Source organism: Gossypium hirsutum, chromosome D02, assembly GCF_007990345.1.
Source record: "Gossypium hirsutum isolate 1008001.06 chromosome D02, Gossypium_hirsutum_v2.1, whole genome shotgun sequence".
In the NCBI taxonomy this organism is placed as follows: domain Eukaryota; kingdom Viridiplantae; phylum Streptophyta; class Magnoliopsida; order Malvales; family Malvaceae; genus Gossypium; species Gossypium hirsutum.
This window is the reverse complement of record NC_053438.1, coordinates 11,354,295-11,376,277: the sequence shown is the minus strand read 5'-3', so window position 1 is coordinate 11,376,277 and position 21,983 is coordinate 11,354,295. Positions and strand designations below refer to the sequence as shown.

Below are 21,983 nucleotides of genomic sequence, written 5' to 3'. Positions count from 1 at the left end.
CACTTATCCATTTACTTTAATTCTTTTGGGCCCATTTGTCACTTATCGTCCTTAATCAAATTAGGGAACGGTTACGAAAAATTGAGTACTTCACTTTCACTTTGCCATAGTATAACTATGGTCTTACGTATGACCATTTATCACTTGTCCCTGATCAGATAAGTGTAGCTAGGCTACCACTTATCACTTTGTCACTTGATCAGATAAGTGTAGCTAAGGCTACCACTTATCACTTTTTCACTTGATCAGATAAGTGTAGCTGAGGCTACCACTTATCACTTTGTCACTTGATCAGATAAGTGTAGCTAAAGCTACCACTTATCACTTTGTCACTTGTCACTGATCAGAAGTACTTAAATCCGGCGTTCCACTCATTTGATCATTTATTCAGTTTTCGCATTTTTATTTTATTCTCATTTCAACAATAAATATATCTCAACATACATTATATAACTCATGAAATTAACATTTAATCGTTAGATTTTAGTCATATGGATTTACTATTTCAATGCATAACTTATAAATTTAACGTGGCATAATCTAGCCACTACTTGGCCAAAGTCTAAGCATGTACACTAAATATGTTAGCCAAATACACATATAGCATAAGCATTATAAGCATGGATGAGCACAACATTTATTCATGTATCACGCTTACCAACATGTGTTAATTCATAAACCATTCATGATATTTTTTTCATGCCAAATCATATACCAAATATACCATACACACATACTATGAAACTTTATTTTCATACATGAGCTTAGACCATGACCAATAATGCACAAATATAAGCATCATTTCTATTTCATCGTTTATCAATTATAATAAAAAAAATAACCAATTATACACAATTCATTCATATACTTTATTGTCCTCCTCCTCCTCTCCATCCCACATCCCTGATGCATATAACACACTTAAATAGCATTATACATAATTTTACTATTCACTTATATTTAAATTCAAAGCTGTCTAGTCGAGTTATAGTCACTAAATTATTTTTATCTGGAGCTACAGAGCTCCAAATTAAGATCTGTAAGTTTTCCCTGAAACTAGACTCACATATATTTTTACCATAAAATTTTCAGAATTTTTAGTTCAGCCAAATAGTACAGTTTATTCTTTAAATTTTCCCCTGTTTTGTTGTCTGATAGTTCCGACCACTCTTCACTAAAAATGAATTATCTAATTGTACAGAATTCCGATGATGTTTTTGTTTATTACATTTGAAAGTAGACTTATTATGGATTCTAAGAATATAAATTATAACCCATAATTATTTTTCTTCAGTTTTTGATGATTTTCCAAAATCAGAACAGGGGAACCCGAAATCATTCTGACATGGTCTCACAAAATTTATTATATCTCATAATTTACAATTCCATTACTTGCACCGCTTCTTCTATGAGAAACTAGACTCAATAAAATTTAATTTCATATTTTATTCACCCTCTAATTCAATTCTCACAATTTTTGGTGATTTTTCAAAGTTATACCACTGCTGCTGTCCAAATCTGTTTTAGTGTAAAATGTTGATTTCATTTTTGCCCCAAATTTTACAGTTCATACAATTCAGTCCTTGATCAATTAACCCCTCAATTAAGTTATATTTTCTCAATTAGTACTTTACCTAGACATTATAAATTATTTCACAACTATTGAAATTCAGAATTTCCACATAAAACTCTAACTTCAAACTCTTTTACTATTAGGTCCCAAACATTCACTTTCTATTCAATTCTTTCAATAAATCAGCATATGAACAATTAAAAGCTCTAATTCCATGCTAAATCATCATATACTTCCAGAATGTATTCATAGCAACTTTCAACTTCTTTCATAGAATCAAAAACTAATGAATACCATAAGTGGGCCTAGTTGTAAAAGTCACAAAAACACAAAATTTTCAAGAAATAATCAAGAATTGAACTTACCTTCAGTAAAAATAGGAAGAACCAGCTTAAGGAAACCCTTCTATGGTGTTTTAGCTTATGAGAATGTAGAAAAATGAAGAGAAATCTAGATAATTCCACTTTGGTCCTAACTTTATTAAGTAAATTTTGCAATATTTCAATTTTGCCCTTAATTCTCCTGACTTTGTTGCTGATTTCATGCCTTTGCCGTCCAGCCCAAATAGACCTTGGGTCTATTTCCCTTTTAAGCCCTCTTCGTTTTATCATTTAAGCTATGTAATCATTTCCTAAAATTTTGCATTTGTTACAATTTAGTTCTTTTTGTTCAATTAATTATCGGAACTTTAAAATTTCTTAACGAAACTTTAATACTAACTTTTTAACACTCCATAAATATTTATAAAAATATTTATGGCTCGGTTTAAAATCCCTGAGGTCTCGATACCTTATTTTCGATTCTAATTATTTTAATATTTATTTCTAGTGCACTATTCACTATTTAAAAAATTTTCCTAACTTCACATTTAACTTATACTCACTAAATTAATAATATTTTCTACCCATTTTTTGAATTTAGTGATCTCAAATCACCGTTCCGACACCTCTGAAAATTCAGGCCATTACATTTTTCCTCGTCGGATTTGTGGTCCCAAAACCACTATTCCGACTAGATTCAAAATCGGCTGTTACATTAGCATAGCCCTGACAGTTCCAAGAAAATATTGATATATTCATGACTGTAAAAGATAAAAACATGAACTAACCTTTACTACTGAGAATTTCCAGTTTTAACCAACGAATTCCCAACTGAAGTTGTTGCCACCTTCCCAACATCTGTGTTTAATTGATATTAATACCATTGAATTCACTGATTCAGATAATGGGACTTTGGAAGTGTCGTTTATTTTAAACTGCTCTCCATGAATTTAGCATTCAAAATGTTTTAGTAGCAATACTTAAAGATTACCAAACTCCCCAATGAAATCTCAAAAAAAAAATTAAGCAAAACATAAAATTTACAAGAGAAACTCCTTTAACCAATGCCAAACATCAATCTCAAAGAACTTAAGTAAGCATATGATCAAGCATATTACCGACGGACATCTTAGATTAAAAATTGAGTCTAAAAATAGGAATTATAGAGAAGATATACAAAGTGTACTTGCAAGAGTGACAAGTCCTATAATTTTAGGGAAAAGGGAAGCAATTTAAGGTCAACCCCTTTATTGACAAGGTTTCTTAGTATGATTATAATCTTGTAACATGGGCAAAAAAATCTAGAAAAATTATCTTTAGAAAAAAACCCCAATTTTTTAAAGAAAAAAAAATCAAATAATAGATCCTGAAAAAGTAAATATAAATGAATCTATAAAAATATAAAATTTGCCTATGGTAGAGTGGGTGAAGCCCTCATGAGAAAGCTAATGAGAATGTCGATGATAGGGCTATGCCAAAGGACAACTTTTGTTTAAAATTGACCTAAAATTTGTTATTAATTACAAAAATGACCCATTTAAAAATTTGTGCACAAAAATAACTCATTTGCTAAAGTAAACTTTAGTGTTGTCGTTGCCATTGGCTGCGCCAATAAAAATATACATATATGTCATGCCAAAATACCTGTATTTTTAGGAAAAATAAAAAATATATATTTTAATAGGTGCTATTGTTGTTATTGGCGGCACCTACATTTTTATTTAAAAAAGCATGTCAGACATATTTTTGGTGCTGCCGTTGTCATTGGCAACACTAGTGTTTTGTTGTTGGCCTTGATATTATTGGCATTAGTGTGTTTTTTTAAAAAGGTTTTTTTTGATGGGTGTTGCCGGCCTCTATGGCGGCATCGAAGAAATTTTAAAAAAATTGTCACCCATTCTCTAAAACGAAGACCTAGATTTGGTGCAGAAAAAAAAACAAACTGGTACCTTCATCATTGGGCAAAGAAACATTAGGACAAAGAAGGAAAAATTTGATTTGTACCTGGCTAAAATTGAAAAATCAATGGTGAGAAAGAAAACTAGAAAACTTTTGAGAAAAGTAAAAAATTATGGGGGAGATTGAAAAAAATTGAAAAAATAAAGAAAACGGTTAAAAAAGCTAGATTAATTAGCATTTATCAACCTAATTTTTTTTTCTTTTAGGAAATAATGAATTAATTAATGAGTTAACAACACATCAAATACAAAAGATATTTTTTTTTATGGAAAATAAACAATTTATGGAAAAAAATGCTTGGGGAAATAAAACGTTCCCTCAAAAACCAATGAAAATCCAGCCAAAAACCGGGAATGGGGAACTCTCTAATACCTTCCTATTTGCTGTATTGTTTTCATATGTCAGGGGAGAAGAAAGGTTTTGATAAGTTTTCTTCTTATTTTAATTTTCAGTTTTTAATTTATCATTACTTTTTGTAATTTTCTAATGAAAGTCATTCATTACCGTTTAGAAAAAAAAATTGAAGATAAATTTGTCGCCGCTGTGAACTTTCTATCATGAAAGGCTTAACCACCAAAACAATATTTCTTTCTCCTTCCATCTTTCCCTCATTCTCAATTTACTTTTCTCACCATTGGAACTTTTGTATTTTTAAATTCATTTTATCTTTTAATGGAAGTAATTCATTACCACCAAAAAAATCTTCGCCACCAACGTGGACTCTCCACTGTCAAAGGCTCTTCTATATTTCTCTAATTCTACATTCAAATTTCTCACTATTGGAGCTTTTATTTTTGGCCAAGTATATATCAAATATTTTTTTGTTTTAGAGAGTGGATAACAGAAATTATTTTTAAAAAAGCACATCGGTGCCGCCACTGTCAAGGTCGATAACAAAACACTAGTGCCGCTAATGGTAACGATGACACAAAAAAAAAAAACTTGACATGCTTTTTTTAATAAAAATATTGGTGCCACCAATGACACAACGACACCAATTAAAATATAATTCTTTTCTCTTTTTTTCTTCTTAGAATATAAAGTATTTTGACATGACATGTGCCGCCAATGATAACGATGATACAAAAGGAAATTATTATTTTTTAAACTGATCAATGATTGAGTACTCATTAAGGGTAGTATTGCCAATGACAACGACAGTACCGAGATTTACTATGGCAAACATATAAGTTACGTACATAATTTTTTTTAAAGTAAATCATTTTCATAATTAATAAAAGATTTTGAGTCAATTAAAAAAAAAGCCCCGAAGGACCGAGGAGAAGAAAAAGTAATTATTTTCATAGCAATTGGCTTTCATTTTTTTTTTAGGGAAGCAATTTTGCATTCAACAAGAAACTTTAGAAAAAATTGTTCTAAAAACATTTTAGTTCAAACAAACAAACAATTTTATTTTACGAATATTTATGTACAAGCAATTAATGTACCTACTAATCATCAAAGAGCTAAAAGAACTAAAACAATCTTTGGAAAAAGGATCCACCGTTCATTAATTTAGCATACAAAGAGATAAAACGAAGAGAAACTCACTGGTTTAACAGATGATACTCTGATTTTTCTGCATCTGATGATTCCATCTACGATTCGGTCAACGCTTGCCCAATAAGCCTTCCTCCATTTCTCATTCACCAAATAAACAACCCCGAAAAGTCCCCAGAAACCAACTACATAGCCTGCAAATGCCAGTGCGAGCACCATTTTCCACTCCCCACATTGTTCTTCGCTATGCTCAGACTCAGATGATTCTGGCGTTGGGAAATCTTCGCTGTCGCAGTGGATACCATCAGGAGCTCCACACAAGAATTTGTTGCCAATGTATGCTAACCCATCTCTGCTCAACGTATCAAAGTGTGGGCTCGTCGGGATTTCGCCACTCAGATTGTTGTGTGCCAAGTTTAAAGTTGAGAGTGGATCCAACAAAGCCAATGATACGGGGATCTCTCCGCTTAGATTGTTGTAACTGAGGTCGAGAGATTCCAAAAGACTCATGTTTCCAATGGCGGTTGGGATGTTACCAGAGAGACGATTATGGGAGAGATTGAGTGCATAAAGCCCTTGCAGATGGCCTAATTCCGATGGAAGATTTCCAGTAAGATTGTTGCATGAAAGATCCAGTCCATTATTATACGTTCGAACCACATCAAATTGCATTGACAGTCCCTTGGCGACCAGGTTCACTTGAACACCAATGTACAGTTGTGAGATGATAAACCCAAGAAGATTTCCATCCTTTGGCCTGTTTATGATTGTCTTTAAACCAGATAGCTTTTCAGGGATTGGACCAGACAGTTGATTATTAGATAAGCCAATGAATTGCATATTTTCTAATGCATTTATCTCTTCCGGGATTGAACCATTGAAGGAGTTGAATTCCAACAAAAGAATTCGGAGGTCCTTGAGGTCTCCAATGAATTCAGGGATCTTTCCACTGAATTTGTTGTTTCCCATATCGATAACCGATGTTCTCTCAAGTCTACGAACAACAGAAGGGAATGGACCATCAAAATGATTGCCACTAACATTTAAAAATCTCAATCTTTTGGCACCTTGCAGTTCCTCTGGAATACCATCGGTAAGATTGTTCGAGCCAAGGTTTAGATACACTAAAGGACTGCAATTCCCGAAGCTGGTCGGAATGGTTCCGAACAAGTTGTTGTTGGAAAGATCTAGCAGCATAAGCTCACAGTTTTCTTGACATAAAGAGAATGGGATCCGACCAGAAAGTTTATTATCAGAGAGTGCCAAGTACCTAATGTTGCCTAGTCCAACCTCTGCAGGAACGTTGCCTGTGAAATTATTCGCTGATAAATCCAAAGCTCGAATATTCTCGAGCTGCTGAGGGATCAATCCTTGAAGCAGATTGTTCTTAATTTAAGTGTTGTCTGCATGAAAAATGACTTTAGCTTAATACTAGGTGGGATGACACCTTGGAGCCTGTTGACAGAGAGATCTAAGTAGCCTAAATTGGGAAGATTGAACAGCCAAGAAGGAATTGTCCCTGATAGGCTGTTATTGGACAAACTTAAATATACTAGTTTGGTCAGGTTTGATATAAAATCTGGGATTTTGCCTCCTATATTACATGAATCAAGGGACAAGATTTGTGGTTGAAACCTTGGTGGAAATGGTTGTTGGTCTACTTTCACAGTTAGCCCACTAAATCCCAGAACTAACAGATATGGAGTTGAGTTTCTGAAAAAAGATGACAATGAAGGGATTGATCCATTCATCTTGTTGGAACTAACCTCAAGGTGGCTGAGATCATTGAGCTGGCCTATGCAATTTGGAATGTTTCCGGTGAAAGAGTTGCCTGCTAAGACACCAGAGAGAGGAGATACTACAAATTGTGTCCGGGATCAATCCATGAAAAGAGTTCTGAAGCAAAGATAGAACTTGCAGGCTTTTTAGATTGGATATTGATGGTGAAATCTCACCACTTATGTTGTTCATATCTAGACGCAACATTTCCAACCTTGAAAGGTTCATCATGGAGGCAGGTATCCGTCCTTGAATCAAACTGTTGTATGCTATGAAATCAACTAATGAGGTGATATTGGCGATGGAGGATGGGATGGATCCAATGACATGAGTAGATGATATGTCGATTGATTCTAATCGAGGCCAGGGGACGGAAAACATTGAATGGAGATCAACCATAACATCGACGTTGTTTCCCACATGAAGTGTCTTTACTTGAGGAAGGTAAGGGATATGACCTTGTAGGTACGATCTGGTGAGGTCTAGGACTGAGAGAGAGGTGAGATTGGCCAACTTACTCGGGATTTTCGATGCCAAGAAGTTGTAGTCCATGTACAATTCAGATAATTTAGTGAGGTTGAGAAGTTGTTCAACTGGAACCTCCCCAGAAATCCTACAATTAGACAGCTCAAGCAACTTCAGCTTGGAAAGAGTCGATACCGATTTTGCCCACAGGTTTGATCGAGATGCTTTGGATAAATCCACACCACTCAGTTTTAGTTTTCTGAGATTATTCAACCTTTGCAACCAACTCAAATTCGGTGCATACAAGTTGCCTCTTTTCATGTATGTGTATGTAGAACCTTCATGAATTGTCGGGGTAGATGACAAGGTAGTGTAAATTGATGAGTAGTCGTCAATGCTTGAAGAACACGAAAGATCAAGTTCCATCAGGAGAGTAAGGTTGGAAAACTGGGTTGTAATGGAACCATTGAACATAACATTCGATAGATTGAGATACGTGAGTCCGGTGAGTTTTGAGAATCCCAAAGGAACCTTTGAGAAACTGAAGTTGTTGAAACTGAGGTCAAGGTATCTGAGATGAGTAAGGGAGAACAAAGAAGGGGGGATGGTTCCAGTAAGAGCAGTAGATGGGACATCAGACGTTGAAACAAGTTGGGAATTCATGTCCAGAATAAGGTTGTCTAGTTTGGGATTTCGAAGGTCAATGGCTGTCACATGAAACGAGTCCGAACAGTTGATTCCATACCAGCTGCAGCAGTTTTGGCCTTTCCATGAAGATAAACGATTTGAAGGGTCTGCCATGTTTGATTTGAAGCTCATCAATGCTTCTCTTTCTTGTTCATGACAAGAAGCATTTATAACAAGTAGTTTGGAAGAAATAAACAGTAGGAAAATAAAGGTGGTCATGATGATGATGATGAGTTTTTTGCATCAAAACAAAGTAATTTATTGGATTTGATCCGTTAAGAGATCCAATAGTTGTTATAGGAGCAGTAATTGAAGTTGCAGAGAAAACCCTGTCGAATTGTTATTTTCAAAGTTTTGATTGATAGGGGGAAGTGAGTGGTGTAACATTATACAAGTAACTTGTTTCTGATCAAGTCCTGTATCTAAAGACAATTTCACCGGAAATTTAAAGCTCTGTGATAGTGATAGCGATAGTGTTGATACCTAAAGACAATTTCGTAGGAAATTTCGAGTTGGAATGAAGTCCCATCCCACCTTGACTCTTAAAAACAAAAAAATTGTCTCAAATGCCATAGAGATTCCACTCCACACGAATTTAATTAATTATTTTATTTTTTAATTTGAATCAAATAAAATTTATTTATTTTTATTTTGAGCCAAGTATAATTTTTATTTTGAGTTTAAACTTAAACCTTAAAATATTTATTTATTGAAAGTAAAAACTAAATATATATTATGATATTTTTTGTAAAGACCTTGAAACAAGTGAGTCAATTTATCTCAAATTCGACCTCGATCTGATTCGACTATTTTTCAAAGTTCATCCAACTTAAAGGTTCCATGGCCAAGTTGAGGTTCAATCCAAAAAAATTTCAAGTCCAAGCTCGTTTTCAAGTTGGCCTACCCTACTCGAAAAGCTTGTTTCACTGTTTAAAAATTAAAAAAAATATTTTTATTGATGTTTTATATATTTTATAATTAAATTTAAATTTTAAAAGTATTTTTCTATCATTTAAATTGAATTCAAGTCAAGCCGGTTTGAAGTGCAAAAATCTTTGTCCAAACCTGGCCCATGTCGAGTCGAGTCTATCTGACCAGGCAAGCTTCTCCAACCCTTGAACAGGTCTGATCGTACTTGTCCCGAAACTAATTTTAAAAAATTATCCTAATGGATCGAGTCAAACCTTTTGATTTAAAAAAAATCTCAAGTCCAAGCTTGTTTCCTTCCATACGACCCCTTCTTATATTAGGAGATAGAATTGCATTGAAATCCCCGATTGCTAGCTAGAGAATATTACTAGATGGAATGACATTTCTCAAACCTTCCCATAGATTCTTCCTTTTAAGTCTATTTGGGCTGCCATAGACAAAAGATATAAGAATCAACTGATTAACATTAGCACCAATAGTACGAATTAAAATAAATTGAGGATGATTAGAAATAATCTCTACACGAACCGATTTTTTCCAACCAACCCAAATATTACCAGAAAATCCAATAGCCTCCACAGGATGAGAAAATTAGAACCCCAATTTTGCAATGACTTTATCTGCCTTGCCATCACTGACCTTTGTCTCTAGTAAATTGATGGTGTCCAGATTATATTCTAAATTATTTTCATGAAAAATCCTTGGAAACTTGACATTAGCAAGCCCTGATAGCCCCAAGAAAAGATTGATAAATTCATGATTATAAAAGATAAAAACATGAACCAACCTTTACTGTTGAGAATTCCCAACTGAAGTTGTTGCCACCTTCCCAACATCTATGTTTAATTGAGCACTAATTAATTCGACCATTGAATTTACTAATTCAGATAATGGGACTTTGGAAGTGTCATTTATTTTAAACTGCTCTCCATGAATTTAGCAGTCAAAATATTTTAGTAGCAATACTTAAAAGATTATCAAACTCCACAATGAAATCTTAAAAAACATTTTAAGCAAACCATAAAACTTACAAGAGAAACTCCTTTAACCAATGCCAAACATCAATCTCAAAGAACTTGAGTGAGCATGTGATCAAGCATATTACTTATGGATATCTTAAATTAAAAATTGAGTCTAAAAATAGGAATTATAGAGAAGATATACAAAGTGTACTTGCAAGAGTGACAAGTCCTATAGTTTTAAGGAAAAGGGAAGCAATTTAAGGTCAACCCCTTTATTGATAAGGTTTCTTAGTATGATTATAATCTTGTAGCATGGGCAAAAAAATCTAGAAAATAATCTTTAGAAAAAACCCCATTTTTTTAAAGAAAATAAATCAAATAATAGATCTTGAAAAAGCAAATATAAATGAATCTATGAAAATATAAAATTTGCCTACGGCAAAGTGGGTGAAGCCCCAATGAGAAAGGTAATGATAATGTTATTGATAGGGGTATGTGACTTTTTTTTAAATAGACCTAAAATTTGTTATTAATTACAAAAATGACTCACTTGAAAATTTTTATACAAAAATAACTCGTTTGCTACAATAAACCTTAGTGTTGTCGTTGCCTTTGGCGGCACCAACAAAAATACGCGTACATGACATGCCAAAATACCTATATTTTTAGGAAAAATAGAAAATATATATTTTAATAAGTATTGTCGTTGTCATTGGCGGCATCTACATTTTTATTTTAAAAAAGCATGTCAGGCATATTTTTGGTGCTGCCGTTGCCATTGGTGACACTAATATTTTGTTATCGGCCTTGATATTGTCGGCATTAGTATGTTTTTTAAAAAAGATTTTTTTAATGGGTGTTGTTGGCCTCTATGACATCATCGGAGAAATTTTAAAAAAAATTGTCATCCATTCTCTAAAACGAAGACCTGGATTTGGTGTGGCAAAAAAAACAAAATGGTACCTTCGTTATCGGGCGAAGAAACATTAGGACAAAGAACAAAAAAATTGATTTGTACCTGGCTAAAATTGAAAATTCAATAGTAAGAAAGAAAACCGGAAAACTTTTGAGAAAAGTAAAAAATTATGGGGAGATTGAAAAAAAAATTGAAATAATAAAGAAAACGGTTAAATAGTTAGATTAATTAGCATTTATGAACCTAATTTTTTTCTTTTAGAAAATAATGGGTTAATTAATGAGTTAACAACACATCAAATACAAAAGATATTTTTTATGGAAAATAAATAGATTTCATTTATTAAATAAATAAACAATTTAGCACGTAAATATAATAAATGATAGTAAAACCAAGAAAGTAAAAAAAAATGCTTGGGGAAATAAAACGTTCCCTCAAAAACCAATGAAAATCCAGCCAAAAACCTGGAATGGGGAACTCTCTAATACCTTCCTATTTGCTGTATTGTTTTCACATGTATCCAATTTATTTATTTTGGAGAGATTTGACAAAAAATATAAATTTAATAACTAAAAAAATAAAAATTTAAATGAAGAGCTAAAATAATTTTATTTTGTAAACTTAAAAAGACCAAATAAGTAATTATGACATTTATTTATTATTATTACTTCATTAATGACTGATTTTTTCTTTTCTATTTCTTGTTACATATAAACTTTTAATAAGGGTATATAAATTATTCGAAAGTTACAAAAAGATCATTTATCCGTTAATTTGTTAAAAGACATTAAATGTGGAATGTATAAATTTACAATTCCATCACTTTAAATATAATTTAATATTTTTAATTGACACGATTAAATAAAAGTGGAATTAAGTATTTTTTTTAATACTCTCAACCAAATAAACGAATCTTTAAATTTTATCAACTATAAAAAAAAAAATCATCATTCCCAATAGCGTGTTAACTAATAAAATATAAAAATATTTGAAGGAAATTAACAAATTTGTCTAACAATATAGGTTTTATCTTTGATTTGGTTCTAACTATTAAATATATGAAAAAAAAAAAGCTTCTTCATCAGTATTGCTTTCCTTCTTATTTATCTACAGATCACTTTTAGTTTTATCATCACTATTAATAACTAAAGAGACATGCTATTAGTTGTCTTATATTTAAAAATTTATTATTTTGAATCCTAGCATTTGACTTATGGATTAAGAGTGTTTATCATATCTTCAAAATCAAGAAATGATCTATAGATTGTGCCTATATGGTAATTTAAATGAGTGTTCGAGTTTGAGATTCTAATGTACCAAAAAAAATATTTATTATTTTATTATTTAATTCATCAAATCTTCTTTTCAATTTTTTTATTTGATTAATTGGCACTTAACGAGGAGAAAATTAAAAGAAAAAAAAATCTCTAGGATATTAATTTGGTTGAGAAAATATAAAATAACTTTATAGCACATTTTATTTACTTGTATCAATGAAAAAATATTAAATTATGCAAAGAGTGACTAAATTGTAAATTTACTAATAGTTGAGTGACTAAATTATAAATTTACTAATAATTGAGTGACCAAATTGTAAACTTGCTCGACCCCACATCTAATGTTTATTAGGAACTTAACGGGCCAATCACCAACTTATAACTTTCAAATAATTCAATGATTATTTTGTAATTTTTTAAAGTTGAATGACTAAAATATATATTTCCTAATAGTTGATGGGTGTTGAAACTACCAAATATAATTTTCTACGCTTTAACTAAATTAAACTGTAGCATAGAGAAGTAGGGTCAATCCCACAGGGACTGAGACTCCTAATTTTCCTATTTACGTTATCAGATTCCTAAGTCTAGGTAGTTGTCGTGCCCACAACTTGTACATGTAGAACTAAAAATTAAATAAATGGGAATTTTAGTTGATAAAGGAAAAACAAGTATAAAATAAAATGAAATAATAACAAAATGATAGTTGCAAAATTAAATTAAGTAATTTAAATTAAATTGGTAAATCAAATATGTGAATATTGAGCCTTAGCCTCAGTACACTCCGAAGTCGAATCGATCCTTGAAAGTGGATTTTTCTTTCCAAATGATAAACTAGTTATAGCGATCAAGGACTCCTCAACCGTCAACTCTTCCTTGTGTAGTTGGTTTCGGTACAACCAACAAACCAAATTTTACCGATTATCTGATCACGTAACATGCGTCCGTAATTTAAGATCTCGGCAGCCTTGCGATCTAGAAGAGCCTAACTTAAATTAACAACTTCAACTGTGTGAGTTGTTTAAATTCGATCATTATTTCCCTTGCCAAAATCTAACTAGAATTTTCCAACTAGACACGCCATTTGTTCGTGGCAACTCAAATACGGCAAACGAATGACTCGCTTTTCCAACTGTACACGAAAACAATTTCCTCTCAATGTGCACTTTGAGTTGAAATTGGATTAACTTTGATGGAGGACTGTGATTATCCCATATTCCAGAGAGATAATGAATATCGTGTTGTAAGATTTTAGTGCAAATTCATTTCTCACAATTCTTGATCAGAACAATGATCGGACTAAAGCTAAATGGGGATTAGTTGAGCATGAGATTAATCATGCTTCATTGGATTATGAGAATAAATTTAAATATAATGGTGATAGGTGAAAAGGAGAGGGGACTTAAAGAAAAATTGCACCAAAATAAGGGAACAAAAAAATGGCAGTAAGCTTGATAAGTTACAAACGCGTGAAAAGGGAAAGAAAAAAATATTTTTAATTCAATTTCAAGTGTGTCATTCTATGCTACTTTTTCCAGGCTTTTATACACTTCTCATATGCTAGCATGATTCCCTCTAAAATTATGCCTAACAACCAACAAAAATCATAGAGTTTGACTAAATTAAAATATGATTTTTTATCAGCCCCCAATTCTACAACTTTTCAGTTTGGCCCATTTTATTGCTTTACATTCCAATTTAGTTAAATTTGCTTGTTCTTTTGAACTTTGGCATTCCAATTGTGTTCCTGAAAAAATTTAAACAAGAAATCACAAGCTTAGTAGCATTCTATTCAAAATTTGAAAAATAAAAATAAGTATATTAAATACACAAAATTAGTTTGCAATCAAATTCCCCTACTTAGTCGATGCTTGTCCTCAAGCATGTTGTGTATTTCCATACTAGAAAATATTCGATAATTTTTCCAAAATCAAGTCTCCTTCCACAATCAAGCTTAATGCAAACAATTTAAATGAAGCATGAATAAGCAGTTGCTAGGTTTAACCAACAAGCGTTTTATAAAATTCTAACATTATGCAAAAATCAACTATTTCACTAAATTAAAGTTTAATCAAACTTGTGAGGCGATCATACTCAATCAATTTTTTTCACAAGTTTGGGACATAGTCGAATCTTTTTACGTGAAATGAGATGACAACCCAAGCACCTCACTCCGGTTACTCAATTTGACACATTTCCAAATAGTTTATGTTTCATTACTCATGGTAGCTCGGTTAGCGGAGTGTTGCAATTTTGATTCGTCACTCAAATCTTTTGACACGAAATGAGATGACAACCCAAACACCTCATCCCGGTTTCTCAATTTGATCCATTTCTGAAATCTTCACTCATAACTAAGCCATTAGTGGAGTATGTATATATTTTATTATTTTAATTTTTTTTCAAAAGATAAAATTACTTAAATGAGACTCAAGTACTTTTATTAAACAAGTTTAAAAAGCTAACAATTTCTATGAAATGTTGACTTGGCCATAATATTTTCAATTCTACAAAACACTTGTCGATCAAATTAAGCAATGAGCAATTATTCATGAATTACCCAATTATTTGAATTAACTAAGCATAAGAATTGAAGGTTCAATTTCGAAACAAATTAAGGAATAATCTCAGCATAAGAATTAACACATGAAAAGAAGAACAAGTAATAGTATGGCATATCCTACGAATCACCCTACTTAGCCCACATTGCCCTCAATATGCAAATTTAAAAGAATAATAAAGAGAAGGATTGATTAAATGCTAAAGTTACATATTTTATGTAACTAAATTGGTTAATTTATGAGAATGCACCACTAATTTTGCCATATTTATTGAATTTTGTGCAGGAATGTAATTTGGGGCTAAATAGAAGAAAAAGGAAACAATTGGGCCAAATTAAAGAAAGAAGCAAAGAAGGAGGGCCAAAGTAGAATTTTTCCAATATTAATTAGCTGAAAATTTTGTTGACTTAGTGGGGGAGATTATTTTGGGATTTATTTTATTATGGGATATTTTTTTCCTTAATTTCCTATGACTAGTTGGCTCCTAATTTAGTAAATCCACTAGTATAAATAGAGCTTGTATTGTTCATTTATTCATCAATCAAAAAATCAGAAGCTTTTATCTTTCAATTCTCTCCTTTCTCACGTAGTCTTTGTTTGTTTCTTAGTTTGTTTTCCTTCAATTTATTAGTTCCAGTAGCCAACCATCCATTTCACCTTTATTTTCAACTTTTCACAAATTTATTTATTGTCTTTAGTTTCTTTAACTTTCAATTCCTAAAACTTCTAGCTAGTTACTACTTACCATTTACAACTCTTTTTTCAAATTCCCCTTTTCAACCACCCCACTTTAATATATTCCAACCCCCATACTCAATCACATCACCCACCTTTTCACCCATTTACCTTAATTGATTTATCAAATACCAACATGTCCCAAACCTTAGCCAACTAAACTCATTTTCAGCTTTAGGCCGAAATTAGCCTCGTCAAAACCCGTGAGTTACGAACCCGAGCCATTTAACTCCTAAAATTCCAGTACTTATTACTTCTCCGGATTAAGAGTATGATTTTGTCAGCTCATAAAGTCAAATCAACACTAAGCCAAAAAAAGACGTCGTTTGATTTAGTGTGATTAGACGTACAGTTGGAATTCCGAAAGGAACATTTCTAATCGGTTTTCTGTGAACACATTGGCGTGCCAAGTAGAGATTGATGTTTGGTTTCGTCAAGGGAAGTAGTAACCGGATTTAAATGTCCCACACGGTTGAGGGCATTGGTTCGAGCTAGGCTCTTCTAGAACGCAAAGCTGCCGAAGTTCTAAATCACGAACGTTTCGTGGTTATTCGATCGGTAAGAATTAGTTATTGGACGTTCCATAACTAATTTACACAAGAAAGAGTTGGTGTCCGAGGCGTCCTTGGTAGCTATAACTAGCTTATTGGAAAAGAGGAGTTTATCCAATTTCGAGGATCGATTCAAAGACGAGGAAAATTCGCGCCTAAAGCTAAGCTCATTCTAATTAATTTTTCTTAATATTTATTTCACAGTTTTTATTATTATGTTTTCAACTTTTACTTTTGACGTTATTTTTCTGTTAATTTCAGGTTTTCAAATTTTTATCTCCCGAACGTCTTGGGCACGACAACTGCCCCGACATAAATCTGGTCAAGCGAGCAACAATTTACAGTAAACCAGTCTCTGAGGGATCGACCCTACTCCCTATACTGCATAATTTGCAAACTAAGGCGTAGGTTTATATTGGTGGATTCGACAACCCATCAAGGATTAAGTGTACTCCCCGTCTTAATTTGACGTAGGGTGGTGGGTGGATTGAGATTTTAGCCCCCATTGTGTCTAGGCAAGCCTCAATACGGCTTAGTCGTTTTTCCACAACATATGGGGGCTGCTTCTCTTGCTCCCTAGGAGCTAGATTGTGTTGTTGATGAAAAACTCTATTGTTGCGAGCAATTTGAGTACTTGGGGGAACAAAATAAAACATAGTAAGGGTGCTGGCAAGTAACCCATTGAATCTAAACAATCCATAACATATGCACATGTAAGAAATGAGAAATCAATTTCTGATTGAAAATTTTGTATGGTTAAATGCGTGATATATAGGTCGAGAATGAGTGGCCGATGAGCTCGTAAAACAACATGGAATCCACGTGCAAACCAATATCCTAAATTGACCCTATAATCGAAGTGCATACAACATAAGAAGAATAATTCCATCTTTTTTAGGGTAGATGAAGTTTCATTACGACCCGAATAACTAAAAGCAAGAAACTTGTGAATGTATCTTAGGGCCAGTTTATGCATTGGTAAGGTTTTAGAAGTTTTAAAATTGTAAGTGCGAAATATAAAGTTAGTAAGAGCCGAATAAGCAGCACCAGCATTGAAATCGCTAGGCATGTCAAGTAAAACAATGTGGTATGAATTGGATTGAACATCGTCAAGGTCAGTAAAACCCATGGCTATGTTGAAATCTGAAACTAAAGTTCTAAATGTATTACCAAGCAATCAGAAGCAGACAATGTTCTGAGTTTTAACAATCATCATGGAATTTATATCAAAACTAAATGTTACATAAAATTTATATACGAATTCATAGAATGCAACACATTTAATATTCACATAAGATGTCCAACCAATAGTATTGAAATAATTAAATACATCATCTTGTAAATCAATTATATCGAAAGTAAAAAGAGAGATACTCTTAAAGATCGAGATTGGACGTTGTCAAATTTTGTCGTATCTCATCTAGTGTTCTGGGGATGTAAAATTTAGAAATCCCCAAGTCTTGCCTTTGGCAGCATTGTGTAGGTACACCCTCGTTGGTCGTGCTTATTTTCAGCTGGCCTATTTGGTGGACTCGGCATACTAGCAGCTTTAGTACTGTTGTCTAGAGTTGATACTGGCTCTTCACTTGTCAGGTGTGATGGTTTTTGTCGAGCACGTATGGTGGTTGCCCTCGTTCGGTGCATAGGAGGTTGCTCGTGTTGATTCGAAGGTTCTACGCCATGATAATTGGAGGTGTTGGTTCCGTCTGGACGTCCTTACTCCGTCGAAAGCGTCTGAACTAATTTGTGGATTTTCTACCTCATCCAGTGTTGATCTCATTCAACAATGGTGTCAACTTGGTTCAACAGCTTGTATCGGTGGTGGTGGAGACGATTCTAAATCTTTATCATCAATGTCGATAATGGGTGGCACTAAAAATTAGTTATAACCTTGATTACGAGAAACTGAGAAACCATCAGCCACTTGATTTTTAGTACAAACCATGGTCGGTATTTGGGTTGAGAAACAAACGGTAATTTTTGTTATGGTGGTTCATGACAACGATTTAGGATTTTAGGGAGCTGCGGTTTTTTACAGCATTTGGGTTTTGGAACGATGTAGCGGCATTTAAAGTGTGGTGGTGCGGATTGAAGGGCAGCGTCGTTTATGGTAATAGGTGTGGTGGTTGGGTGTTTTGAAGATGAGGGATGGTGGTGTTTAGGTTTGAAAAAGTGGCGGTTCTTATGGGAGAAGGTGCGACGACAGTTAGGGAGGAGAAGGTAAGGTGAACAACGGCATTTGGTGGCGATGGCATGAAAAAAAGTTTTAATAGAATTTAGGATTTTATTAGATAAGAATGGAGAAGAAGAAAAATGGGGAAGAAGAAAAGGGGGGTTCGTGAGCTTCTTCTTCTTTTTAAAACTGGTTTGGGTTTTTATTTTGGTTTGGTTTCTTTTTCTCTTTGGGCTAGATTTAGCTGGTTGGGTTTTTTTTTTTTTTTGGTTTTGGGTTTGGATTTTTTTTTTCATTTTAGGTTGGTCTTGGATTTTGGGTAAGATATGTGGCAAAGAATGGTAGCACTAAGCATGGCGTGCCTACGCCATAGTAGAAATCTGATTTTTGGACGAAAAATTGTAGCTTCCACCTATGTTCCTGGGAAACAACACGTTAAAATGGATTAAATAACAATCTTATTGATTTTTATTTCCAACCTAAATTAAACTGAATTCAAAATTTAAAAAATTAAAATAAATATGGGTTGCCTTCCTAAAAAACGCTTTTGTTTAACATCGTTAGCTCGATGACTTGAAAATTTATTTGTTTGATTCATCGAGAATTAACTCTTTTACTACGTACACTTGGAAGTTCTCATAAAAATGTTTCAACCTTTTCCCATTGACCTTGAAGCATTTTCCGAACTCCTAGCTCATAATTTCCACTACCCCATAAGGAAACAATTGAGTAATAATGAAAGGACCTAGCCATTTGGTTCGAAGTTTACCTGCAAAAAGCTTAGTGTGGGATCGTAAAGCAACACCTTCTATCTAACTAAAAATTATTTACGAGATATCTTCTGGTCATGAAACGCCTTGGTTTTGTCTTTATAAACTTGGGAATTTTCATATGCATCAAGTCAGATTTCTTCGAGCTCTTGAATGAGTAATTTTTTATATTCACCTGCAGCATCCAACTCCATGTTGCATTATTTAACAGCCTAATATGTCATGTGTTCCAACTCCACTGTAAGATGACATGGCTTACCGAATATGAGTCGGAAGGTGATATGCCTATGGGTCCTTTGTAAGCAGTGTGATATGCCCACAATGTATCATTTAGTCGTAGGCTACAATCCTTCTGTAATATCCTGCTTTTCAGTGGTGATGGAAATGGTGGTTTCGGGACCATAGTTTTGATACGTAGAGTCATATTTTTATTTTTAATAAGGTTTATAGAATTATACAAGTATAGTATTAAATTTTGGTGAAGTAATTAATTTTAAGGTTTTATTAACTAATTGAATAAAAAGGATTAAATCGTGAAAGGTGTAAAATTTGGTAGTTAATGAATTAAATTGATTTAATTGTGTAATTAATGAAATAGTGGGGACTTATGTAGCAAATTGTCCATTAAGTTCATTTTTATTGTAAAATTTTAAGATTGTAAATAAAGGCAATATAGTAATTATATAATTAAATTAAAGAAAAATAAAAGACAAAAGAAATGGTATCATTTTCTCATGCTTTCTCACCGAAATAGAAGAAAGAAAATTTAGCTTTGGGAGTTTAAAGTTCAGTTAGCTTATGATCATTGCATGTAAGCTTATTTTGATTATATTTCTTGTAATTTTTGTGTTTTTGTGATTATTGCAACTAGGTTTAGCTAGCCCAAACCTTTATTTTAGGATTTGTTAAAGATTTGAGATGTTGCCGTTAATGAATTTTTGTTAATTTGAATGTTAAATGATAGAATTAAAGTGTTAGTTCTTGACTTTGGTTAGGTTATTAGTTAATTTTTGATAGTTTTAATAAATGGAGTAAATTGATTAAATACTAAAAAAAATTCATGGAAATTATTTAATTAATGAATAAGTATGGATTGTCCTAGAATAGAACAAAATTTGGTTAGCTTGGAGAAATTGTAAAACTTTGTTATTTTGGAAATTGTATCTATAAGAACCAAATTGTAATAAATGAAAAAGTGTGGGAAAATGTGTAATTAAAGAAAAGTTAAGGTTTTTACATGTTGAATTGAATTTTATGTGATTGTAAAAATTCATGAGTGTAATTGATTTATGATATAGATTAAGAAACTAGTGGAAAGTTCATTAACCGAAGAAAATAAAAAATTACGGAGTAGTCCCTACGTCTTAACCGGAAGTGAATCGTAAGTTATTTCATAGTTATTTTCTATTTAATGGGTTTAAATTAAAAATATTGTTATCTTGTTAACTTGATCTCTTAATATGCACATGAAATTGAGAATTGATTATGAGTAGAGTTTCTTAAACTTGAAATGAATGGTATGAACCTGAATATACATGCATGCCCCTGATTGTACTTCGGTACCCCTGAATGCACATACATGCCTCTGATTGTATTTTGGTACCCCTGAATGCACATACGTGCCACTGATTGTACTTCGATACCCCTGAACACACATACATGCCCCTGTTTGTACTTCGGTACCCATGAATGCACATACATGCCCTTAATTGTACTTCAGTACTCCTGAACGCACATACGTGCCCTTGATTGTACTTCGGTACTCTTGAACATGCATACGTGCCCTTGTTTGTACTACGGTACCCCTAAATGTGTTTTAATGTCTCAAAAGTTCACCATTTATGCTTCTGAAAATCGAGTATTTACTCATTATGAAAAATTGAGTTCAATTAAATTTAGAGTAAAGTTATACTATGTTCTTACTAAGCTAAGTAAGCTTACGATTTTCTTTTCTTGGGTAGTTTTGTATACAATTGTTGCTGACTTTTTGGAATGATCAATCATCAAGCATACACTATCCATCTAAGTTCGTAGTTTTTGCATTTTATTTATTTGGGTAGTGGCATGTATATATATAGGTTAATATATGAGTTTGTGAATGATGATAGACATGTTCTTGAGTGAGATTAGTTTTTTTTAGAGTATATATTGTAATGTTGGAACAAGTGTGTTTAATGAATAACTTGATGTATAATTGTTGAATGGTATAGTTTAGAGTTGTGGTGCTAGTTATTTGTACAAATGGTTGAGTTTGTGGCTATATTTTGTTATGTTAGTTTAACTAAATGTCTTGATATGTGCTTTAGTTTAAAAACTTGGTAGTTTATATAGCTAAATGTTAATTTAAGTATGGCAATTAGGTATGAATGAGAATTTTGAATGATTGATGCTTTGTTAGTACAATTTAAAACATAAATTGTAGTACTAATGAGGGTACACTGATTAGGCACTTAAGTTGGTTGTTTTGGCATGTTTTGAGCATGTTTAATTGTGTTTTGAATATGTTAAATGGTTGGTTATTGAGTTGATTGGTGTCCAAGTAAGCATGATTTGATAAATTTGAGTTTTAAAGTACATGTAGGTACACATGGCCCGAGACACGTTTTGTCACATGGCTGTGTGTCACACACAGGCATGTGCCCTAAACGTGTTGTAAAATAATATAGATGTTGTTTCCACACGAGCTGACCCACGGTCGTGTGAGATTATTTTGAAAGGCACACGGTCTATCATACGGCCGTGTGACTCAAGTCAGTGAGTTACACTGTTAGAGACACGAGCTGAGACACAGTCGTTTGTCTCAACTTTGAATACCCACACAGTTT

General features: G+C 32.9%; 2 protein-coding genes across 2 annotated transcripts; both read right to left on the bottom strand.

The window, feature by feature from the left end:
- Positions 1-2,639: 2,639 nt before the first annotated feature.
- Positions 2,640-6,743, bottom strand: LOC107910414 (receptor-like protein EIX2). Its single transcript, XM_016838243.2, has 2 exons — positions 5,404-6,743; positions 2,640-2,751 (listed from the first exon to the last, which is right to left on the bottom strand). Exons 1-2 carry the CDS (start codon positions 6,547-6,549, stop codon positions 2,677-2,679), a joined length of 1,221 nt encoding a protein of 406 aa, XP_016693732.1. The 5' UTR covers positions 6,550-6,743; the 3' UTR covers positions 2,640-2,676.
- A 391-nt stretch (positions 6,744-7,134) lies between these two features.
- LOC107908029 (receptor-like protein 7) lies at positions 7,135-8,397 on the bottom strand. Its single transcript, XM_016835308.2, has one exon. It carries the CDS (start codon positions 8,395-8,397, stop codon positions 7,135-7,137), a length of 1,263 nt encoding a protein of 420 aa, XP_016690797.2.
- Positions 8,398-21,983: the final 13,586 nt, after the last annotated feature.